The sequence below is a fragment of the Phaenicophaeus curvirostris genome, assembly GCF_032191515.1.
Source record: "Phaenicophaeus curvirostris isolate KB17595 chromosome W unlocalized genomic scaffold, BPBGC_Pcur_1.0 scaffold_35, whole genome shotgun sequence".
Taxonomy (NCBI): Eukaryota; Metazoa; Chordata; class Aves; order Cuculiformes; family Cuculidae; genus Phaenicophaeus; species Phaenicophaeus curvirostris.
In genome coordinates, this window is record NW_027206664.1 from 3533056 (window position 1) to 3550956 (window position 17901).

The window sequence follows — 17901 nt, forward strand, 5'->3', positions numbered from 1 at the left end:
TTGGTTGACAGCCGACTGAATATGAGCCAGCAGTGTGCCCAGGTGGCCAAGAAGGCCAATGGCATCTTGGCTTGTATCAGAAACGGTGTGACCAGCAGGTCCAGGGAGGTTATCCTCCCTCTGTACTCGGCACTGGTGAGACCGCTCCTCGAATACTGTGTTCACTTCTGGGCCCCTCACCACAAGAAGGATGTTGAGGCTCTGGAGAGAGTCCAGAGAAGAGCAACAAAGCTGGTGAAAGGGCTGGAGAACAGGCCTTATGAGGAGCGGCTGAGAGAGCTGGGGTTGTTTAGCCTGGAGAAGAGGAGGCTGAGGGGTGACCTCATTGCTCTCTACAACTACCTGAAAGGACGTTGTAGAGAGGAGGGTGCTGGCCTCTTCTCCCAGGTGACAGGGGACAGGACAAGAGGGAATGGCCTCAAGCTCTGCCAGGGGAGGTTTAGGCTAGACGTTAGGAAAAAATTCTTTACAGAAAGGGTCATTGGGCACTGGAACAGGCTGCCCAGGGAGGTGGTTGAGTCACCTTCCCTGGAGGTGTTTAAGGCACGGGTGGACGAGGTGCTGAGGGATATGGTTTAGTGTTTGGTAGGAATGGTTGGACTCGATGATCCGGTGGGTCTCTTCCAACCTGGTTATTCTGTGATTCTGTGTTATGGGCAGGGACACCTCCCACTGGATCAGGTTGCTCCAAGCCCCATGCAACCTGGCCTGGAACACCTCCAGGGATCGGGCAGCCACAGCTTCTCTGGGCAACCAGGTCTAGGGCCTCCCCACACTCACAGGAAAACATTTCTTCCTAAGATCTCATCTCAATCTCCCCTCTTTCAGCTTAAACCCATTCCCCCTCATCCTATTCCTGCACTCTCTGATCCTCCCCAGCTTTCCTGGAGCCCCTTTCAGCACTGGAAGCTGCTCTAAGGTCTCCCAGGAACCTTCTCTTCTCCAGGCTGAACAACCCCAACTTTCTCAGCCTGTCCTTGTACAGGAGGTGCTCCAGCCCTCGCATCATCTTTGTGGCCTCCTCTGGACCCACTCCAACAGATCCACATCCTTCTTCTGCTGAGGACTCCAGAACTGGACACAGGGCTCCCGGTGGGGCCTCACCAGAGCTGAGCAGAGGGGCAGAATCCCCTCCCTCTCCCTGCTGGCCACGCTGCTTTGGACGCAGCCCAGGACATGGTTGGGCTTTCTGGGCTGTAAACACACATTGGTGGCTGCTGTCAAGCTTCTCATCCACCAGCACGCTCAATGCTTCTCTTCAGGGCTGCTCCCAATCAATTCTTTTCTCAGCCTATATTTGTGCTTGGTAATGCCCAGACAGGTGTCAGGAAGTCATTGTTTGCACCAAAATGTTACATGCTTGACTTGACTTAGGTGGTTTTTTTTTTTTCCAAACCAATTAGCTGAGCCTAGAACGAATTAAGACATCCATGTCTGACAGATGAGGAAAGTAATGGTGCGGTGTAGCAGCATGCTTGTATTTTTGTTGCAGGTGTAGGAGTATATCTTGAATTGAAATGTGTTTTTATTGCATTTCCTTATGTCAGGAGAACTGCAAGGCGTAAATCTATTGTTGCGCTCATATATAGGATTTTGTGTGCCTGTGTCCAGCTATGACTCATGAAAGTCAGACAGACTGTGGGAAGTTGAATAAGATCAAATTACATCTTATTTAAAAACACACTCCATTGCATACTTGCAGCTTACCCCAATAGCTCTGGTATTTTGGGAGTTTATATCAAATCCTACAGTGAAAACTATCTCCTTCCCAAAGTCCATGGGCACATCGTAAATGTGCTGGGTTTGCTGTGTGCCAATGATGTCCTGGGGAGCAGATCCCACTGCAGCAGAGGCACTTGCTCCCAGTGCTGATAGATCTTTGCCTAGAGGAATGTATTTGTTCTCAAAATGAGCTCCTCTGCCTTGGCCCTATTCTGCCTTGCAGCTCAATTAAACTCATTAACTATTGGGGCATATCTTGTGGGTACAATGTTGTGTGTCTGTGGTGGGAAGAACTGGGTATTTTAAAATAGCCATTATGACTGTGTAAGGGTTTTTTTTTATTTGTTTTTTTGTATGAATGATTAATTTTGCAAGTAAAATTGTTGTCCTGTGCAGGGGCAGGGGCTAGACTCAATGATCCCTGTGGGACATCCCTCAGGACATTCTGTGATTCTGTAATTTGTTGAGCAAAATCTCAAATGATTATGTGACAGTTTTAAGGAGGAAAATTAAATATATAATTATTAGGGAAGTGAGATTGTATAGGGAAAAAATCAGGAGGGCTAAGGCTCAGCTAGAAATTGGATTGGCCAAGTCTGTGAAAGATAACAAAAAATCTTTCTACAAATATATAAATAATAAAAGGAGGACTAGGGAGACCATACAGTCCCTATTGGACACAGAAGGAACAACAGTGACAGGGGATGAGGAAAAGGCTGAGGTACTTAATGCCTTCTTTGCCTCAGTCTTTAGTCGTAAGGAGGGTCGTTCCGTCTGTGTACAAACCCAGGAGTTAGAGGAGCATAATGAGGCTCCCGTGATCCAAGAGGAGGTGGTCAGAGACTTGCTAGCCCGACTGGACAGTCACAAGTCTATGGGGCCGGACGGGATTCACCCTAGGGTACTGAAGGAGCTGGCGGATGTGCTGGCCAAACCCCTTTCCATCATCTTCCAACAGTCCTGGAAGACTGGGGAAGTCCCACTGGACTGGAGGCTGATGTTGTGCCCATCTACAAGAAGGGTCGCAGGGAGGACCCAGGGAACTACAGGCCTGTCAGTCTGACCTCAGTGCCAGGGAAAGTCATGGAACAGGTGATCTTGAGTGCTGTCATGAAGCACATGCAGGAGAACCAGGTGATCGGGCCCAGTCAACATGGGTTCACAAAAGGCAGGTCTTGCCAGACTAACCTGATCGCCTTCTATGACAAAGTGACTCGGCTGCTGGATGAGGGAAAGGCTGTGGATGTGGTCTCCCTGGACTTCAGTAAAGCCTTTGACACAGTTTCTCACAGCGTTCTGCTTGAGAAACTGTCAGCCTCTGGCCTGGACAGGCGCACACTCTCCTGGGTGGAAAACTGGTTGGATGGCCGGGCCCAGAGAGTGGTGGGAAATGGCGTTAAATCCAGCTGGAGGTCAGTGACAAGTGGGGTTCCCCAGGGCTCAGTGCTGGGTCCAGCCCTGTTCAATGTCTTCATCAATGACCTGGATGAAGGCATCGAGTGCACCCTTAGCAAGTTTGCGGACGACACTAAGCTGGGTGAAAGTGTTGATCTGCTGGAGGGTAGGGAGGCTCTGCAAAGGGATCTGGACAGGCTGGACCGCTGGGCTGAGTCCAATGGCATGAGGTTTAACAAGGCCAAATGCAAAGGTCCTGCACTTGGGGCACAACAACCCTATGCGGTGCTACAGACTAGGAGAAGTCTGTCTAGAAAGCTGCCTGGAGGAGAGGGAGCTGGGTGTGTTGGTTGACAACCGACTGAATATGAGCCAGCAGTGTGCCCAGGTGGCCAAGAAGGCCAATGGCATCTTGGCTTGGATCAGAAACGGCATGACCAGCAGGTCCAGGGAGGTTATCCTCCCTCTGTACTCGGCACTGGTGAGACCGCTCCTCGAATACTGTGTTCACTTCTGGGCCCCTCGCCACAAGAAGGATGTTGAGGCTCTGGAATGAGTCCAGAGAAGAGCAACCAAGCTGGTGAAGGGGCTGGAGAACAGGCCTTATGAGGAGCGGCTGTGAGAGCTGGGGTTGTTTAGCCTGGAGAAGAGGAGGCTGAGTGGTGAACTCATTGCTCTCTACAACTACCTGAAAGGAGGTTGTAGAGAGGAGGGTGCTGGCCTCTTCTCCCAAGTGATGGGGGACAGGACAAGAGGGAATGGCCTCAAGCTCCGCCAGGGGAGGTTTAGGCTGGACATTAGGAAAAAATTCTTTACAGAAAGGGTCATTGGGCACTGGAACAGGCTGCCCAGGGAGGTGGTTGAGTCACCTTCCCTGGAGGTGTTTAAGGCACGGGTGGACTAGGTGCTGAGGGATATGGTTTAGTGTTTGGTAGGAACGGTTGGACTCGATGATCCGGTGGGTCTCTTCCAACCTGGTTATTCTGTGATTCTGTGATAATATTAGAAGGTAATATTTAGCCAATGCTTGTTAGTAGTTCTCCGAATAAATGCCAAGTAGCAGAGGTTTTTGTTGCAGCCTTATGAGGAACAGGCTTCCCAGTGCTGGGCTACGTGCTCCAGGTTGAAGAAAGCAGCAGTACTTCATGCAGGGGTTCATCTCCCATTGTCTCTGTAATCCCCTGGAGATGTACTGGAGATGTTCAGTGTGTCCTTTATGTCTATTATTCATCATTACTTTGCTAGAGTCCAGAATAAATCCAGCATCCATGATGTAGGTAGTAAGAAAGTGAGGGAGACAGGTATGAAGATGGAAGATCATTGCATGATGCAAACAAATTATTAATTAAAAAATATTAATTTCTTTTCTGGCACAACAGGGATGAGAAAAATCAGTCCATCATCGTGAGTGGGGAGTCAGGTGCTGGAAAGACAGTCTCTGCCAAATATGCCATGCACTTCTTTGCAACCGTCGGTGGTTCTGCCAGTGAGACTAATATCGAAGCCAAAGTCCTCGCGTCAAACCCAATTATGGAGGTAAAAGCTGCATAATTTCATTTGTCCTTTTTGCAGTGATCGCTGTGTCACCAAAAAAGTGAGAGAAATAAGGGCTTGTGAGCCAGACCTGATTTGCAGCCTCACAGCAGCTCCAAGCTGGTCTGAATATACAGAAATATGCTGATAACCTGTTTAACCTGCCCCAAATGATCCTCTGTTTGATGGTCTTGAAGCTGAACCCATACATCCCCAGCATGGCTCCAGAAGCTGGGCTTTGAAAGAGCTATAGAGCGGAGGGCCCAAGCAATGCTGTTGGCACTGTTAATATTTTATCTGCTCCTTCCTCTTCTTGTCACTGTGTGGTACTTCCTGTTCTTCTTTAATTGTGTTGGCATGAAATAAAAGAGAAAGGGATTGCTTTTTTGGGGGGGAAAGGCCCTTGATCATGGTCTGCAGGGATAGGATAAGGGGGAACAGTTTTAAGCTGCAAGAGGAGAGATTAAGATGAGATCTTGGGAAGAAATGTTTTGCTGTGAGGGTGAGGAGGCCCTGGCCCAGGTTGCCCAGAGAAGCTGTGGTTGCCCCATCCCTGGAGGTGTTCAAGGCCAGGTTGCATGGGGCTTGGAGCAACCTGATCCAGTGGGAGGTGTCCCTGCCCATGGCAGGAGGTGGAACTGGATGGGCTTTGAGGTCCCTTCCAACCCAAACTACTCCATGTTTCTATGATTCTACTTAACTATTTGATGTATTTAAATACAGCTTTATTTTTGTTATTTTTCTGTTGCTGTCAGTCATATAGGGCAATAACAAGTCCCATTACAGGGAAATCCTTGATCTAATGGAAAAAAAATTTACTTTTATAGAAATAAAAGAAAAGGAAAGTTGCTTCATTTCACTGGTTAAAATAAACATCTGATGCCTAAATCTCATTTTCCAGACAGATTTTGGAGTCTGAGTGCATTCATTTACAGAATACCAAAGTCAGCGAGAAGACAAGATTAGGGATTTTTCAAAGTCAGTTAAGCACTTCAGGCTTGCGTGACTAGTTTTTGAAGGCCAGTGCTGGCAGTGCCGCCGTAGTGGAGTGGAGTGTTGTCCTGTGCTTAACCTTAGGCTTAGCTTAACCTGCAGGGAGGCTTCCCACATCAATGCCTTGTGGCCAAATTGTCTAATGGACATGGAGGCAGTGGCTGATCCAGGATGAAAACTAACCCCACCCCAGCCCGGGAGGCAGCATGCATGGTCCAGCGTGATGCTGCCTGATTTGGGGTGCAAACAGGAACAGTAGAATGAAGGATGGTGCAGAAGAGCAGCAAGGAAAAGCCACACAGCTGGCAGAGGACACCTGATGATTTGTCATAGTGTGGACTTTAAGCTATTTTTCTCCTTCTCTTGTGCCTCTGTGAAATGTAGCTGCAATACCCGGGAACTCTTAAAAGGATCCAAGGAAAAATTCATAGTGCACGCTGTTCTCCTATATGTCACTGTAATTTTATTGCTCTAATTTTCTTGTCTGTGTTTAGTTCTGGGTGTAATTTGTAAGTGCTGGGGCCAGGGAACCAGTCTGTCTTTATTGGAAAGAGCCGAGAACATTGCCCACGTGAAAAACACAAAAGAGAACTGGCTGGTTTGCAAAGAACCCAAGGTTAAAGTGTGGAGCTGGAGTAGAGGAATGTGTGCATTGTGAACTAGTCCCACAACGAGGTGCACTGTGCTTGATGTGTGGGATGTATGGCCCTGCTGGAAGATATGGCAGGTATCTCTGCTTTACAGACAAGGAATGAAAGCAGGTGAGAGAAGGTGATGATGGTGTTCTGGATGCTCAATTCAGCATGCAAAATATCTAGTTGTAGCATTTGTTGTAGCAGGCTGTGAACTGCTTATTTTCTGGGGAATGGGCACTGGGCTCTGGGCAGGAATGGAGGATGTGTGCTCTGCCTCTGCCCTGCTGTGTTCATGTGTGGTCAGGGGTGCTTGCTGGAGGGTTGAAGTGAGCAGTGAAGGGAGATTGTAGCAAAGTCTCTTCTCCCAAGGAACAAGTGATAGGATGGAAGAGTGGTGACGCATGGGAAGAGGCTACCTGGGGCAGTGGTGGAGTCTCCATCCCTGGAGGTGTTTAAAAAAGCATGTAGATGTGGCACTTTGGGACATGGTTTAGTAGGCACGGAGGGGTTGTGTTGATGGTTGGACTGGATGATCTGAGAGGTCTTTTCCAACCTGAACAATTCTATGATTCTGAGTGGGGTCTGTGGGTCTGGGAATGCTGTAAGTGATGGGGAAGGGTGAGCTGCAGTACAAAGGTCAGTCAAGGGGCTTTGGGGGAAAGAAGCACATGAGCTAGCAGAGGATTTGGGCTTGTGGTGGGTGCATAGGGCAGGATTTGCTCTGGACATGATGCTGAGGCTGTTGGTCAAAGGAGCCCTCAGTCCTTGATTGAGAGGGGGAGCAGCCAAAGGAGCAGAAAGCAAGGAGCAGCTTTCTATGTGCAACAGCCTCTTTGGTGCAGGCAGCACCGAGGGGAGCTGGGGAGACCACTACACACAACTGGAGGTGTCAGATTCTATGATCAGAAGGTTTGGATGATGTCATGCTGTAGGTAATCATCATTTTTGTGATGCTGTAGGTAATACTGTGGTTCTGACTAAGCGCTCCTACTTGGTGTGTTCCCCAAGAGCGGCACCACAGGTAGAGATGGTCCTCCAGGATAGCCTGGGAAAGGCAGCCAGCTTTTAAGAGGTGCCTGAGGTCTCTTTCCTGTACATGTACATTCCCTTTCATCACTTCTGTGCTAGCTTGAGGCTCATCATCTCAAGACAGGGGAAAGGTACTAGAAAGCAGGGGGATTAAGCTATGAAGGGGGATATTGTCTTTCTCCATCTCTCTTGCATCACCATGAGTTGCTCCTTTGGCTCTTCAGTGGATTCCCATGTTTGCAGTGCTGCAACCCTGATATTTGGGTTGATCCATGGGCTGGATTCTCTCTTCTCCTTTCTGCCACTGCGTGTGGCAGCATTACCTGCCCAGGAGGTGACAGGTGGGGCTGGAGAGGCATGGAGGGGTTCTGTCCATGTCAACAAATCCATGGACCAAAACCCAAGCATCTGGAGATGGGTTGCAGCTTGTTCCCTCCCTCTTGCAGGGCTTCATCACCCACATCCCCACCAGGAAAGCTCCCAACATTGACTATTTGTGAAGAAATCTGGGGGCATCCTATAAGACAAAACAGGAGTGCTGTGGCTGTTGCGATGTAGATGATCTAGTTACTGTACTAATACTCATTGCTGTTTATATGCATTTTTCTTCCGTAAAAATTGTGGAGACACCACATTTTCAGTGAAGGCTCCTCCCCAAAGTCTTGTCGTTTCTCTGCCTTCTGCATCTGGGAAGGGTTTTCCTCAAATCCATCCATGACTGTTAATATAATGCTGATTACAATTCTAAATGTTTAAAATATTTTCAATTAAATTAAAAATTAATGTTTGATTTTATTTTATGCAGGCGATTGGAAATGCTAGAACAACTATGAACGACAACAGCAGTCGCTTTGGGAAATACATTCAGATCAGCTTTGATACAAAATACCACATCATTGGTGCCAATATGAGGACGTATCTGTTGGAAAAATCACGAGTTGTATTCCAGGCAAGTTAAAGTGATTTTTTTAACTTCTTTTCATTCTTTTGGGTGCTGTTGTCACAACTATATTATGGGAATTTAGTCTGGGTCTTTTCTATGGATTGAAAAAATCCATTTAAATGTAGAATTCCTGGTGGACACAGTTTCCAAATGTGTCTTTTAGGCTCAGTCTTTTGCAGTTGTTCTTGATGATCCCAACATGATGACTTGATTCTGGAATAATCTGTACCCAGGAGAGTCATTAGATGTTCTCTGGTTGTTTCCTCTATCTGCTCAAAGCTGGATGTTGTCTTGAGGAAGGACTGCTACTCCTGACCTGGCTGCTGGGCAGGGATGGAAAGCCTTTTTCTAGGCAGCTGCTGAGATTTTCAGTGAACCTCATAAAAATCCAGGAAGAATAAATTACAAGCAACAGTCTTCAGTTCTGAAGATGGAGGAGAGGCAAGAGAAGGACTGAGGCTGATGCTTCTGCAGTGACACATCCCATGTTTTTTTGTGCAGGGCTCAGGTCAAGCTTTCTTCATTTGTGCTTAAGATCTGGCTCAGAAGCAGCTGCAAAGCTTGTGCTCATCCATAAAAAAAACCCCTCGACTAAAATAATCCTAAAACCAAACAACTTTGGGATGCTGTGAGTGTAGGCCACCTCTTTTTATGCTACTTTGAGTTTGCAAGGTGATGCTCACTAGCTAGCTTCACCCAGTTATCCCAGAGAGGGAAAAGGCATGGGAGGTAATATAAAATTAATTGTTTGTTTTGAAAGATGGGCAGTGTACATGGGTGAGGGCAAAGCCTGACACCTCTATTCTCCCAGGTGGCAAAAGGTCCCCATCATTTTGGTGGCACTGAGGGGGTCTTGATAGTGGGAAGCGAAGAATGGTATTAGGGTGGTCCTGCATTCAGAGGGCACCAGGCTGGTGGTGGGAGCACTGCTGTAACCTCTTTGTGCCTCTGGTAACTCAGCATTTTCCTGCAGGCAGAGGACGAGCGCAACTACCACATCTTCTATCAGCTTTGTGCCTCAGCGAGTCTTCCAGAATTCAAAGACCTTGGACTAAGTAAGTGCTTTGATCTCCTGGTGGCTCCTGCCTAGGGTGATGGCAACAGGAAAACGTGGTGAGATTGGAAATACAGGGCATTGATGAGGTCACATGTGCCTCTTGAAGGGTTTCTTATCTCCAGTGATGCACAGGTTTGCTCATGTCATCTCTGGAGGTGTAAGGGACCTGGGGCTGTTTAGCCTGGACAAGAGGAGGCTGAGGAGTGACCTCATCATTCTCTGTAGCTTCCTGAAAGGAGGGTGTGGTGAGATGGGTACTGGTCTCTTCTTCCAAGTGACAAGGGATAGGAAGAGAGTAAATGCCCTCAAGTTGCACCAGGGGAGGTTTAGATTGGATATTAGGAAAAATGGCTTTACTTGAAAGAGTGGTAAAGCCCTGGCAGAGGCTGCCCAGGGCAGTTGTGGAGTCTCCATCCCTGGAGGGATTAAGGAAGTGGGACATGGAGTTGTGGAGCACAGCCAGCGCAGTGGAGTTGGGCTGACGGGTGGACTGGATGACCTTAGAGGTCTTTTTCAACCTTAATGATTCTGATATTCTAAGTTTGTGCTGCACTGGTCAGTGTACTCAGGCATTGCTGGTGGGTAGGAGCTGTTGCTGGAGGTTAGGTCTTATCTCAGCCTTCTCTTCTCCAGACTAAATTAACCCAGTTCCCTCAGCTGCTACTATGATGTCCTGCTGACAGTGGCCTCCAGCCACTGCCAAAGAGCCCATGTTTGGTCCTGTTCCACACTCGTACAACAGAAGGCCAACCGTATTCTGGGCTGCATCAAAAGAAGTGTGGCCAGCAGGTTGAGGGAAGTGATTCTGCCCCTCTATTCCTCTCTTGTGAGACCTCATCTGGAGTATTGTGTCCAGTTCTGGAATCCTCAATGTAAGAAGGAGATGGAGCTGTTGGAACGGGTCCAGAGGAGGCTACAGAGATTATCAGAGGGCTGGAGCACCTCCCATACGAGGACAGGCTGAGAGAGTTGGAGTTCTTCAGCCTGGAGAAGAGAAGGCTCCGAGGAGATCTTATGGTGACCTTCCAGTAGCTGAAAGGGTCCTACAAGAAAGCTGGAGAGGGACTATTCATAAAGGCTTGTGGTGACAGGATGAAGGGGAATGTGTATAAACTGGGGAAGGGCAGATTTAGGCTAGACATCAGGAAGAATTTCTTCACCATGAGATTGGTGAGACACTGGAACAGGTTTCCCAGGGAAGTTGTGGCTGCCCCATCCCTGGAGATGTTCAAGGCCAGGTTGGATGGGGCCCTGGCAGCCTGATCTAGTGGGACGTGTCCCTGCCCATGGCTGAGGGTTGGAACTAGATGATCTTTAAGGTCCCTTCCAATCATAACTATTCTATGATTCTTCTTGGGAACATATGGATCAGAGGAAATATCAGTCGTCTTCAACACAGCTGTCTAAAACCATCATCTGTATTTGCAGTGGCTGCTAATACTGAAGGCTGAGTGCTCTCTGCTCTCCTGGTGCATCATCCAGGACACCTTTATCCTCTTGTGACTGTGACTCTTGTCTTCAGTGTCTCAAAGGAGAATGTGTAACGGCAACAGCTGTTGGTGTAAGAGGCAGTGGATTCCAGGGCTGTTAGCCCATAAGGCCTTTTGCTGAAGGGAAAGACTTCTTGGGTCACTTCTAATCCAAATTCTGTGTTGTCAGTCCATGTCAGTCTCCAGCTGCACTTTTTGGACATGCTTGTGCGTTTGTATCGCAGCATGCTCAGGTATCCGTGCAGCCTGGTGCATGTGCATTTGGGTAACATGCAACAATGGGAAAAGAAGCGATTCTCTGCAAATTAAAAGTGTGGGTTTTCCTGCACTGTCGCCTTGCAATTGCCTGGAAATACCTCCCTAAAATGCTTTCCTGGCTGGCAGATGCAGCAATGCTCACACACTTGGTGAGGTTGCCCACAATGTGAGCTGTGCTTCGCAGGATTGACATGGGTCTGCCCTGACCTGTTGAATTAATAGTGCCGTGCAGTTTCCTTTGAGTGCAGATGCGCACAGTTCACTTATTTTTCTTTCTTTTGAGGGATATTTTATTACCAACTTTCATTAGATTTACTAGATTAACTGTTTCTAGATATGACTCATCAAACCCCAAACTTTACTCATGTGAGCTGGACTTTACCTACCCATCAACTTTTTCTTCTCAAGGTTTACACAGAACAAGGAATGTCTTGGTGTAAAAATCCACCTTTTATTAGACAGAGAGCAGGATCTATATCTTTCCATCTCAAAAGCAGGAGCTGTTTCTTCTCCTTTGGGTCTGGCTCATACAAAAAGTTGTTGTTGTTCTTGATTATATTGCAAAATGTTGCAAGAAAAGGAGTCTCTGAACTTGCATCAGTCCAGCAAAGTGAATCAGTAAGTGTTGGCTCTTCAGGTACAGCAATGCTACAAGTTTGATTTCAACCTAGAAAGTGAATATGTAACTTAAAATATGGGAGTTCACATGCAGTGCAGCACCCTTTGAAAGTGTGGTGTCTAACTTAATGATGCCTGGACAGTGGTGAAAAGCATGAATATGTTTTACTTGTTTGCAGTGAATCAAAGGGTTTCTGTTGTTGTTAAAATCATGGCACACATATTGAAACATAAATATTGGAGTCGGTTATAAGAGATGACTTGAGGCATAAGCAGATCCCAGATTGTTAAAATTGGAGTCCGATGTCCCAGTCCCATCAACCACTGCGAGCCTTGGATGCATCTAGCAGGGCAACATGCAGCCACATCAAACCGTTAATGTGATATGCTTCATCATGGGCTGAGTGACCTCTTGTTGTGCTGGAGAAACCAGGATGGACATCAGCTCTCTGACCCCAATCAGCATTTTCTGTCCCTTGTTCCAAATGTTCAGGTAACAAGCAGAGTTACTGGAACCTCTGTGTCCCAGGGCTTTGTATGACAGAAAGGATTAAATGTTTTTCTTACAGCTTCGAAGTACAGCTAATGCGAAACCTGCGGGAGGGCTGCAAAGGGGTGGGGACCTTCTGGTGACAATGAGTCAAAAAAAGTGCAAATTGCAGTGATTTTAAAGGTTACCAGCAGGCTGATGTGAAACGCACAGTAGGCTGCTTTTCTCATTATTTTCATAATACTTGGGCAATATGTTTGTGAGTGTTAACAATCTTTCTCAGCTTTTCTTGGCAAGTCACTCCTGCCCACTTTGAAATGAGCTGAAGCTGGTGTTGAGAATGGATTCTGGGTGGGATGGGGAGTCTGTCCATCTCATGGGCTTCCCTAGCCCTCCCCATGTCCAAGCCTGCTCTAGCTCTGCCAGGACTCAGCCTGGCAACTTTAGGCATGTATCTCAATGGTTTTGCCCTCAAATAAGACCTTGTTTTAAGGAGAGGTGATGCATGTGAAGCTTTTAAAAGTGGATATAAACCCTGCAGTCTTTTATCCTGTTGTACCTGCATATGAAATGACTCTCAGTCTCTGTATGATATAACTTTGCATTGTTCTGAAATAACTTCACTAAAGCATGGATGCTTAAATGGTGTAATGCTGGCACTGCCAGTGTTTCTCCGTTCATTTTGGTCCCTTGGTTTAAGGTAATATGTGGGAAAGGTGTTAAAATGTTTGAATCAGTCATGAGTGCGTAAAACAGGATAACAGAAATTGAACGTAGTGATCTCAGTACTCAGAGTAACCTGTGCAATAGAGCAGTTATTCAAATCCCAAAGTTACTGCAGCTCTGCCATAGTTGACCTTGCTTTTTACAAGGAAGGGGTTTCATCACTACAAGGAAGGGGTTTCATCACTGCAAGGAGACCTAAAGTCACTTAGCCAGGTTACACCTCACCCATTTCTAGGTAAACTGTGGTTCAGAGGAGGCATGTCCTCTTTGGGGATGGACACGATGGGGGACAGGGAGCATCCCAGTGCACACTCCAGGGAGCACCTGCAGCACGTGAGTGATACTTGTTGATGTATTTGTTCTGCTTCTTCTGTCCTAGCATGTGCCGAAGACTTTTTCTACACTTCTCAGGGAGGTGACACGTCTATTGATGGCGTGGATGATGCTGCTGACTTTGAGAAAACCAGGCATGCCTTCACCCTGCTTGGTAAGGGGTCGCACTGCTTGGAGGCTTCCCAGCAGAAGTCTCTTGGAAGTGTTTTTCAGTATTTTGCCTGAATTATATGGCTCTCCAGTAACACTTTAAAGGTATAAATTCATCTTTCTGTTGATGTAGTTGACTTTACCTTGTTCTTCAGTATGAGCTGCGGAAGTGTTTCTTACAGCTATCTGAGAAGCAGCAGTGAAATGGAGGAGGATGCTGAAATAAGAGAAACCAAAATAAACCATTCTGGTATCAAAGCTGTGCTGCAGCTTCAACTTGCTATTTTTTACCCTATTTATGAGAGGAACTACTACTCTGCAGTTTAACCTGTATCTGGGTTTAGGGTGATATCACTTCTCAGACCGTCACAGTATTGTACCAAATAGCTGATTCCGGGGAATACTGAGCTGACGACATCACTGCTGTGCAGAGTCCACCTTTGCATAGACACCTGCAGAATCTACCTCTGCAACAACCACCCATGCATGCTGTGGTTACACAGTGCCACATCCTACCTGCAGCAGGAAAAGCAATTTTTGCAGGGGAAAACTCTCCCAGAGTTTTCAGTATTTATCTGAAGTCAGGTTTTTAAATCCTGGTGAGTTTCAGAGCCTCTCCATTGCATTTAATCTGTTGGGATAGGAGCTCATAGCATTCACAGCCGGCTCTGAAATCCCCCTGAGTAGCTGTATTGCAATCACTGCACTGTGCTGGCAGCAAGCATGAGGACTCATTTCAAGTGTAATAACTGCAAGTGCATCCCCCAGGTTTGTCCTCTTTGTGTTTTAGATTGGCTTGATCTCCTTTTCTTTGGGCTGACAGCAGGGTCTTGTCTTTACTTTCATCTTATCTGGCTTGTGTGACTTCTATCTGTTAACTACCTAAAAAAATAGGATGCTTCTGGTTGCTCCAAACTTGCATTGGGCTGTAAACACCAGGGAACTCTCTCCTTGTCCCTTGCCACTTGTTCTCTGGTCCCCTTCTCCACTCCCAAAGAGACTCCTTGTCTTCTTGCTGGTCCCTATGAAACCCTACAAGCATCTTCCCCCACTGCCAGCTTGATGATGTTTTCCTGCTCCTCGCATGCTTCCTCAGCTCTGCCTTCCCTTATTTTCCTTCAGTGTTTCCCAGCTTTGTCTGCTTCTGTTCAGGGTCGGGTGAAATTGCTACAACACTTTCTAGTCTCACTTTTTTATGTGAAACAAGAAGTCAGATTTATCTGCAAATCCCTGCCCTAGCCAGGCTTAACTCCAATTAAGAGTGCCAAGAAACAGCAGAGCATTGCTCCTTTTAGTAACCTTGAAACATTTCTCACTCTGCTGGTAACAGAAAAGTCCCGAGAGAGAGAGAGAAAGGGAAGCTCTAGATAATTTGAAAAACAGCAGGTGATGTCTCAGACCTCGGGTGGATAATTAGGACACCAACACTGAACACAAAAGGGGCACAGAAATACAGTTGGGATGTAAAAATGCAAGAAATGGCAAGAAAGCCATGTGCAGGCTGCTGCTGAGCAAAATGCCTACTGGGAGTACTTGCAAAAGCCTGCTAGAAAAATACATAAAGCAATAACATCTTACACCCTCAGTGAAGACCCACAGCACGTAGCTCCTGTTGAGGCACTGGGGACTGTAAGACAGAGCTCCACGTCACCTCCCTGGTGACTTTCTGTATGCAGCTGCAGCACCAGTCTGGAGGCGTTGTGCATTGTGAACACGGCTTTAATTTTCTCTTCTGTTTGTGGGACACTGGCAGTAAGTTGTAATTTCTGTGCTTTAGCTGTCAGCAAGATCTCACTGTTGGATTATGCTTACAGAGAAGCAGCTCCTTGTTCTATAAAAGCTGCAGAGCCCTATAGCTCTGATTCCATTTGATCATTATGGAGCAGAATCCTTGGTTTCACACGCATTCACAATAGTGTTAAACTGTTTTGATGCAATTTTAAAGGATAAAGTAAGCACATGAAGAGCTCCTCTCACTGTCTCTCAGCTTCCTTTTTGAGCAATGACTTTACTGAGAGTTTATCGTGAGTTCACTTTCTGTTTTTCTGAAAACAAAAAGCCTGGGAAGGAAATCAAATACTACAAGCATTTTCAAATCAACTGAAAATTGCAGTTTGTTTTCTGTTGTGAGAAACAGCTATCAATTTTTCCCATAGGAGTGAATGAGTCTCATCAGATGACCATTTTTAGGATAATTGCTGCCATTCTGCACCTAGGGAACTTGGAAATCCAAGCCGAACGAGACGGTGATGCCTGTAGCATATCGGTAGGTCACCAGCAAGACCGGGACACGTGGGAGCTCATAAATAGTGCCATATTGCATGTGTTGAGTTTTGCAGCAATATCCTTTGGTAGAAAACCCTTTCCCTCCTTTTTTTCTTTGCTTTTTTTGAAAACACATCGTAATTTCCTTGTTTGTCTATTTTTCCTGGAAGAAGATAGTGCAGTATTTCTCCTCTCTAGCCAATAACTGAGGTGATTCAAAGGTCACTTACCACCTTAAGTTTCAAACTATTTTTAACTCTTCCTGCTTTCTTTAAAGGCTTGGTGCACAGAGTATTTGAGGGAACAGTAAGTTCCACCAGCAGAAGGTGTGATGCTTTACAACCGTTTTGCTACAGGCAAATCCATGAGGCTGCTGCTTGTAGTGTGGCCATCCGGTATTCAAAGGAGCACTGCACAGTTAATTAACAAGAATAAATAAGACTAAATATGCCTTAGTAGTGTTTTTTCTGTTTATTTGTTTCTTTGGGAGGTAAAAAAAAAAGCAAGTATATGGAAAACACTGTCCTGCCGATTATCACTGCATCCCAGACTGAGTTGTTTGTTCCTAATTAAAGTATTAAAATGGATTCTGCACACACTTTTAGTGGTACCCTTGAGATAATGTGGTGTGCAATTAGTTGTATTCTGGGGATAATTTGCTTGATATTGGGCGACATGGATATGTCAAAGTGCTCTCCTTTGACAGTGTTGAGTTCTGTAATGGAGTTTGTGCTGTTTAATTACCTTTGGATGTAACCACATGTTATTAATCAATCCTACTATGATTTTGAATCCATGATCAAAAAGGTATCAGAGCAAAAGAGCATCATAGAGGTCTTTTGAAGTGCAGTTTTCTCTCCATCCCCAAACCTGTCTAGCTCTATGCAGGCACGTATCTAACTGGAATTAGTTTACTTCCTTTAGATATGTATTATTACACCAAGGAAAGGGAAATTGATTTCTCATTGTCCAAAAGACTGTGCCCACTATCTTAATAACGAGATAATAGAACGTAATAAAAACTCAGAACTGGTCTTAGTTTGAGGGGGGCAAAATACAATGCACTAGAGAACATGAAGTTCACATTTCATTTTATTGATTATGGAAAATGCAATCCCTTCTGGTAATGCATACTTTGTGACATTGTTGTTCAAAATGTGTTTAGCTTGTAAAAGGCATAGTGTAATGGCATACCCTAAGCTTTAACTAGAGGCTCAATCAAGGTTGCTCTGACGGACTGTGTAGTTATTGCTCAAGGAGGAGTAGAGAGTGTTCTTTCCTGTTGGCAATCACTGTGGGAACCTGTTCTTTATGAAGTTCAACGCCTTAAGGATAGCCAGAGCAGAGGAAAGCCATAGTGTGTGCTACTGTTTAGAGCTCCATGTCACCCATTTCATCCATGACTGTGAAGACTAGTCCAACTGGATGAGTGCTTATCATTTCTCCGTTGCCTGTCAGCAACAGAGAAACACAGTATTTCCCTACATAGGCATGAAATGCTGCTAATGTCTTCCACTGATCTGGGAACCTGGCATTAAAACTGCAGTTATGGAGTGTCATCAATCATCTGACTGCTTCTTGTCACCCCCCAGAGCAAGGATGAGCACTTGAAGGACTTCTGCAGCTTGCTGGGCATGGAGCGCAGCCAGATGCAGTACTGGCTTTGCCATCGCAAGCTCATCACCAGGGCCGAGACCTATGTGAAGACCATGTCCGTCCAGCAAGTGGTGAATGCCAGGAATGCCCTGGCCAAGCACATCTATGCCCAACTCTTCAACTGGATTGTGCAGCACATCAACAAGGCCCTGCACACCACTGTCAAGCAGCATTCCTTCATCGGCGTGCTCGATATCTATGGGTAGGCATGTTTTCCAATTTTAAGGCTTTTAATTAGTCCTTTCTGATTTGTCTTGCCCTTTTGGCAATGCATGCTTGGCCTTGGCTTCTGGCAGGGTGTGGGAATGATAGAAAAGGATGCAAAAAAAGCACAGTCGTGTTGTGTGGTTTGAAGTTTTGAGTCTCCTTCAGATTGTGCAACCCTGACACTGAAACAGTGCATGCAGATCCACCTGAATGCTCACTTCTGCAACTTGCCTCTCATGCTGTTCCCATTTGGGATTTCTGTCTTCCATGGTGTTTAAAGCATCAAGCTTAAAGATGAGCTGGATGTAAAGGTGCAGATGTGAAGACCAAAGACCATGCTTGGCTGTGCTTGGGGTTGCTGTGGGGTTTGAGGGAACTACTTTACCTTCACCGCTCCTGCA

General features: G+C 46.2%; 1 protein-coding gene across 3 annotated transcripts in view; it reads left to right on the plus strand.

The window, feature by feature from the left end:
- LOC138733824 (unconventional myosin-Vb-like) overlaps positions 1 to 17901 on the plus strand; it is a 177955-nt gene that overhangs the window by 54467 nt on the left and 105587 nt on the right. For all 3 annotated transcript variants that reach the window (XM_069881306.1, XM_069881309.1, XM_069881308.1), the window contains exons 5-10: positions 4497 to 4653; positions 8113 to 8260; positions 9228 to 9305; positions 13269 to 13376; positions 15529 to 15638; positions 17230 to 17495. In XM_069881306.1, coding sequence (XP_069737407.1) covers positions 4497 to 4653; positions 8113 to 8260; positions 9228 to 9305; positions 13269 to 13376; positions 15529 to 15638; positions 17230 to 17495 — 867 coding nt within the window. The remainder of the gene's footprint in view (positions 1 to 4496; positions 4654 to 8112; positions 8261 to 9227; positions 9306 to 13268; positions 13377 to 15528; positions 15639 to 17229; positions 17496 to 17901) is intronic.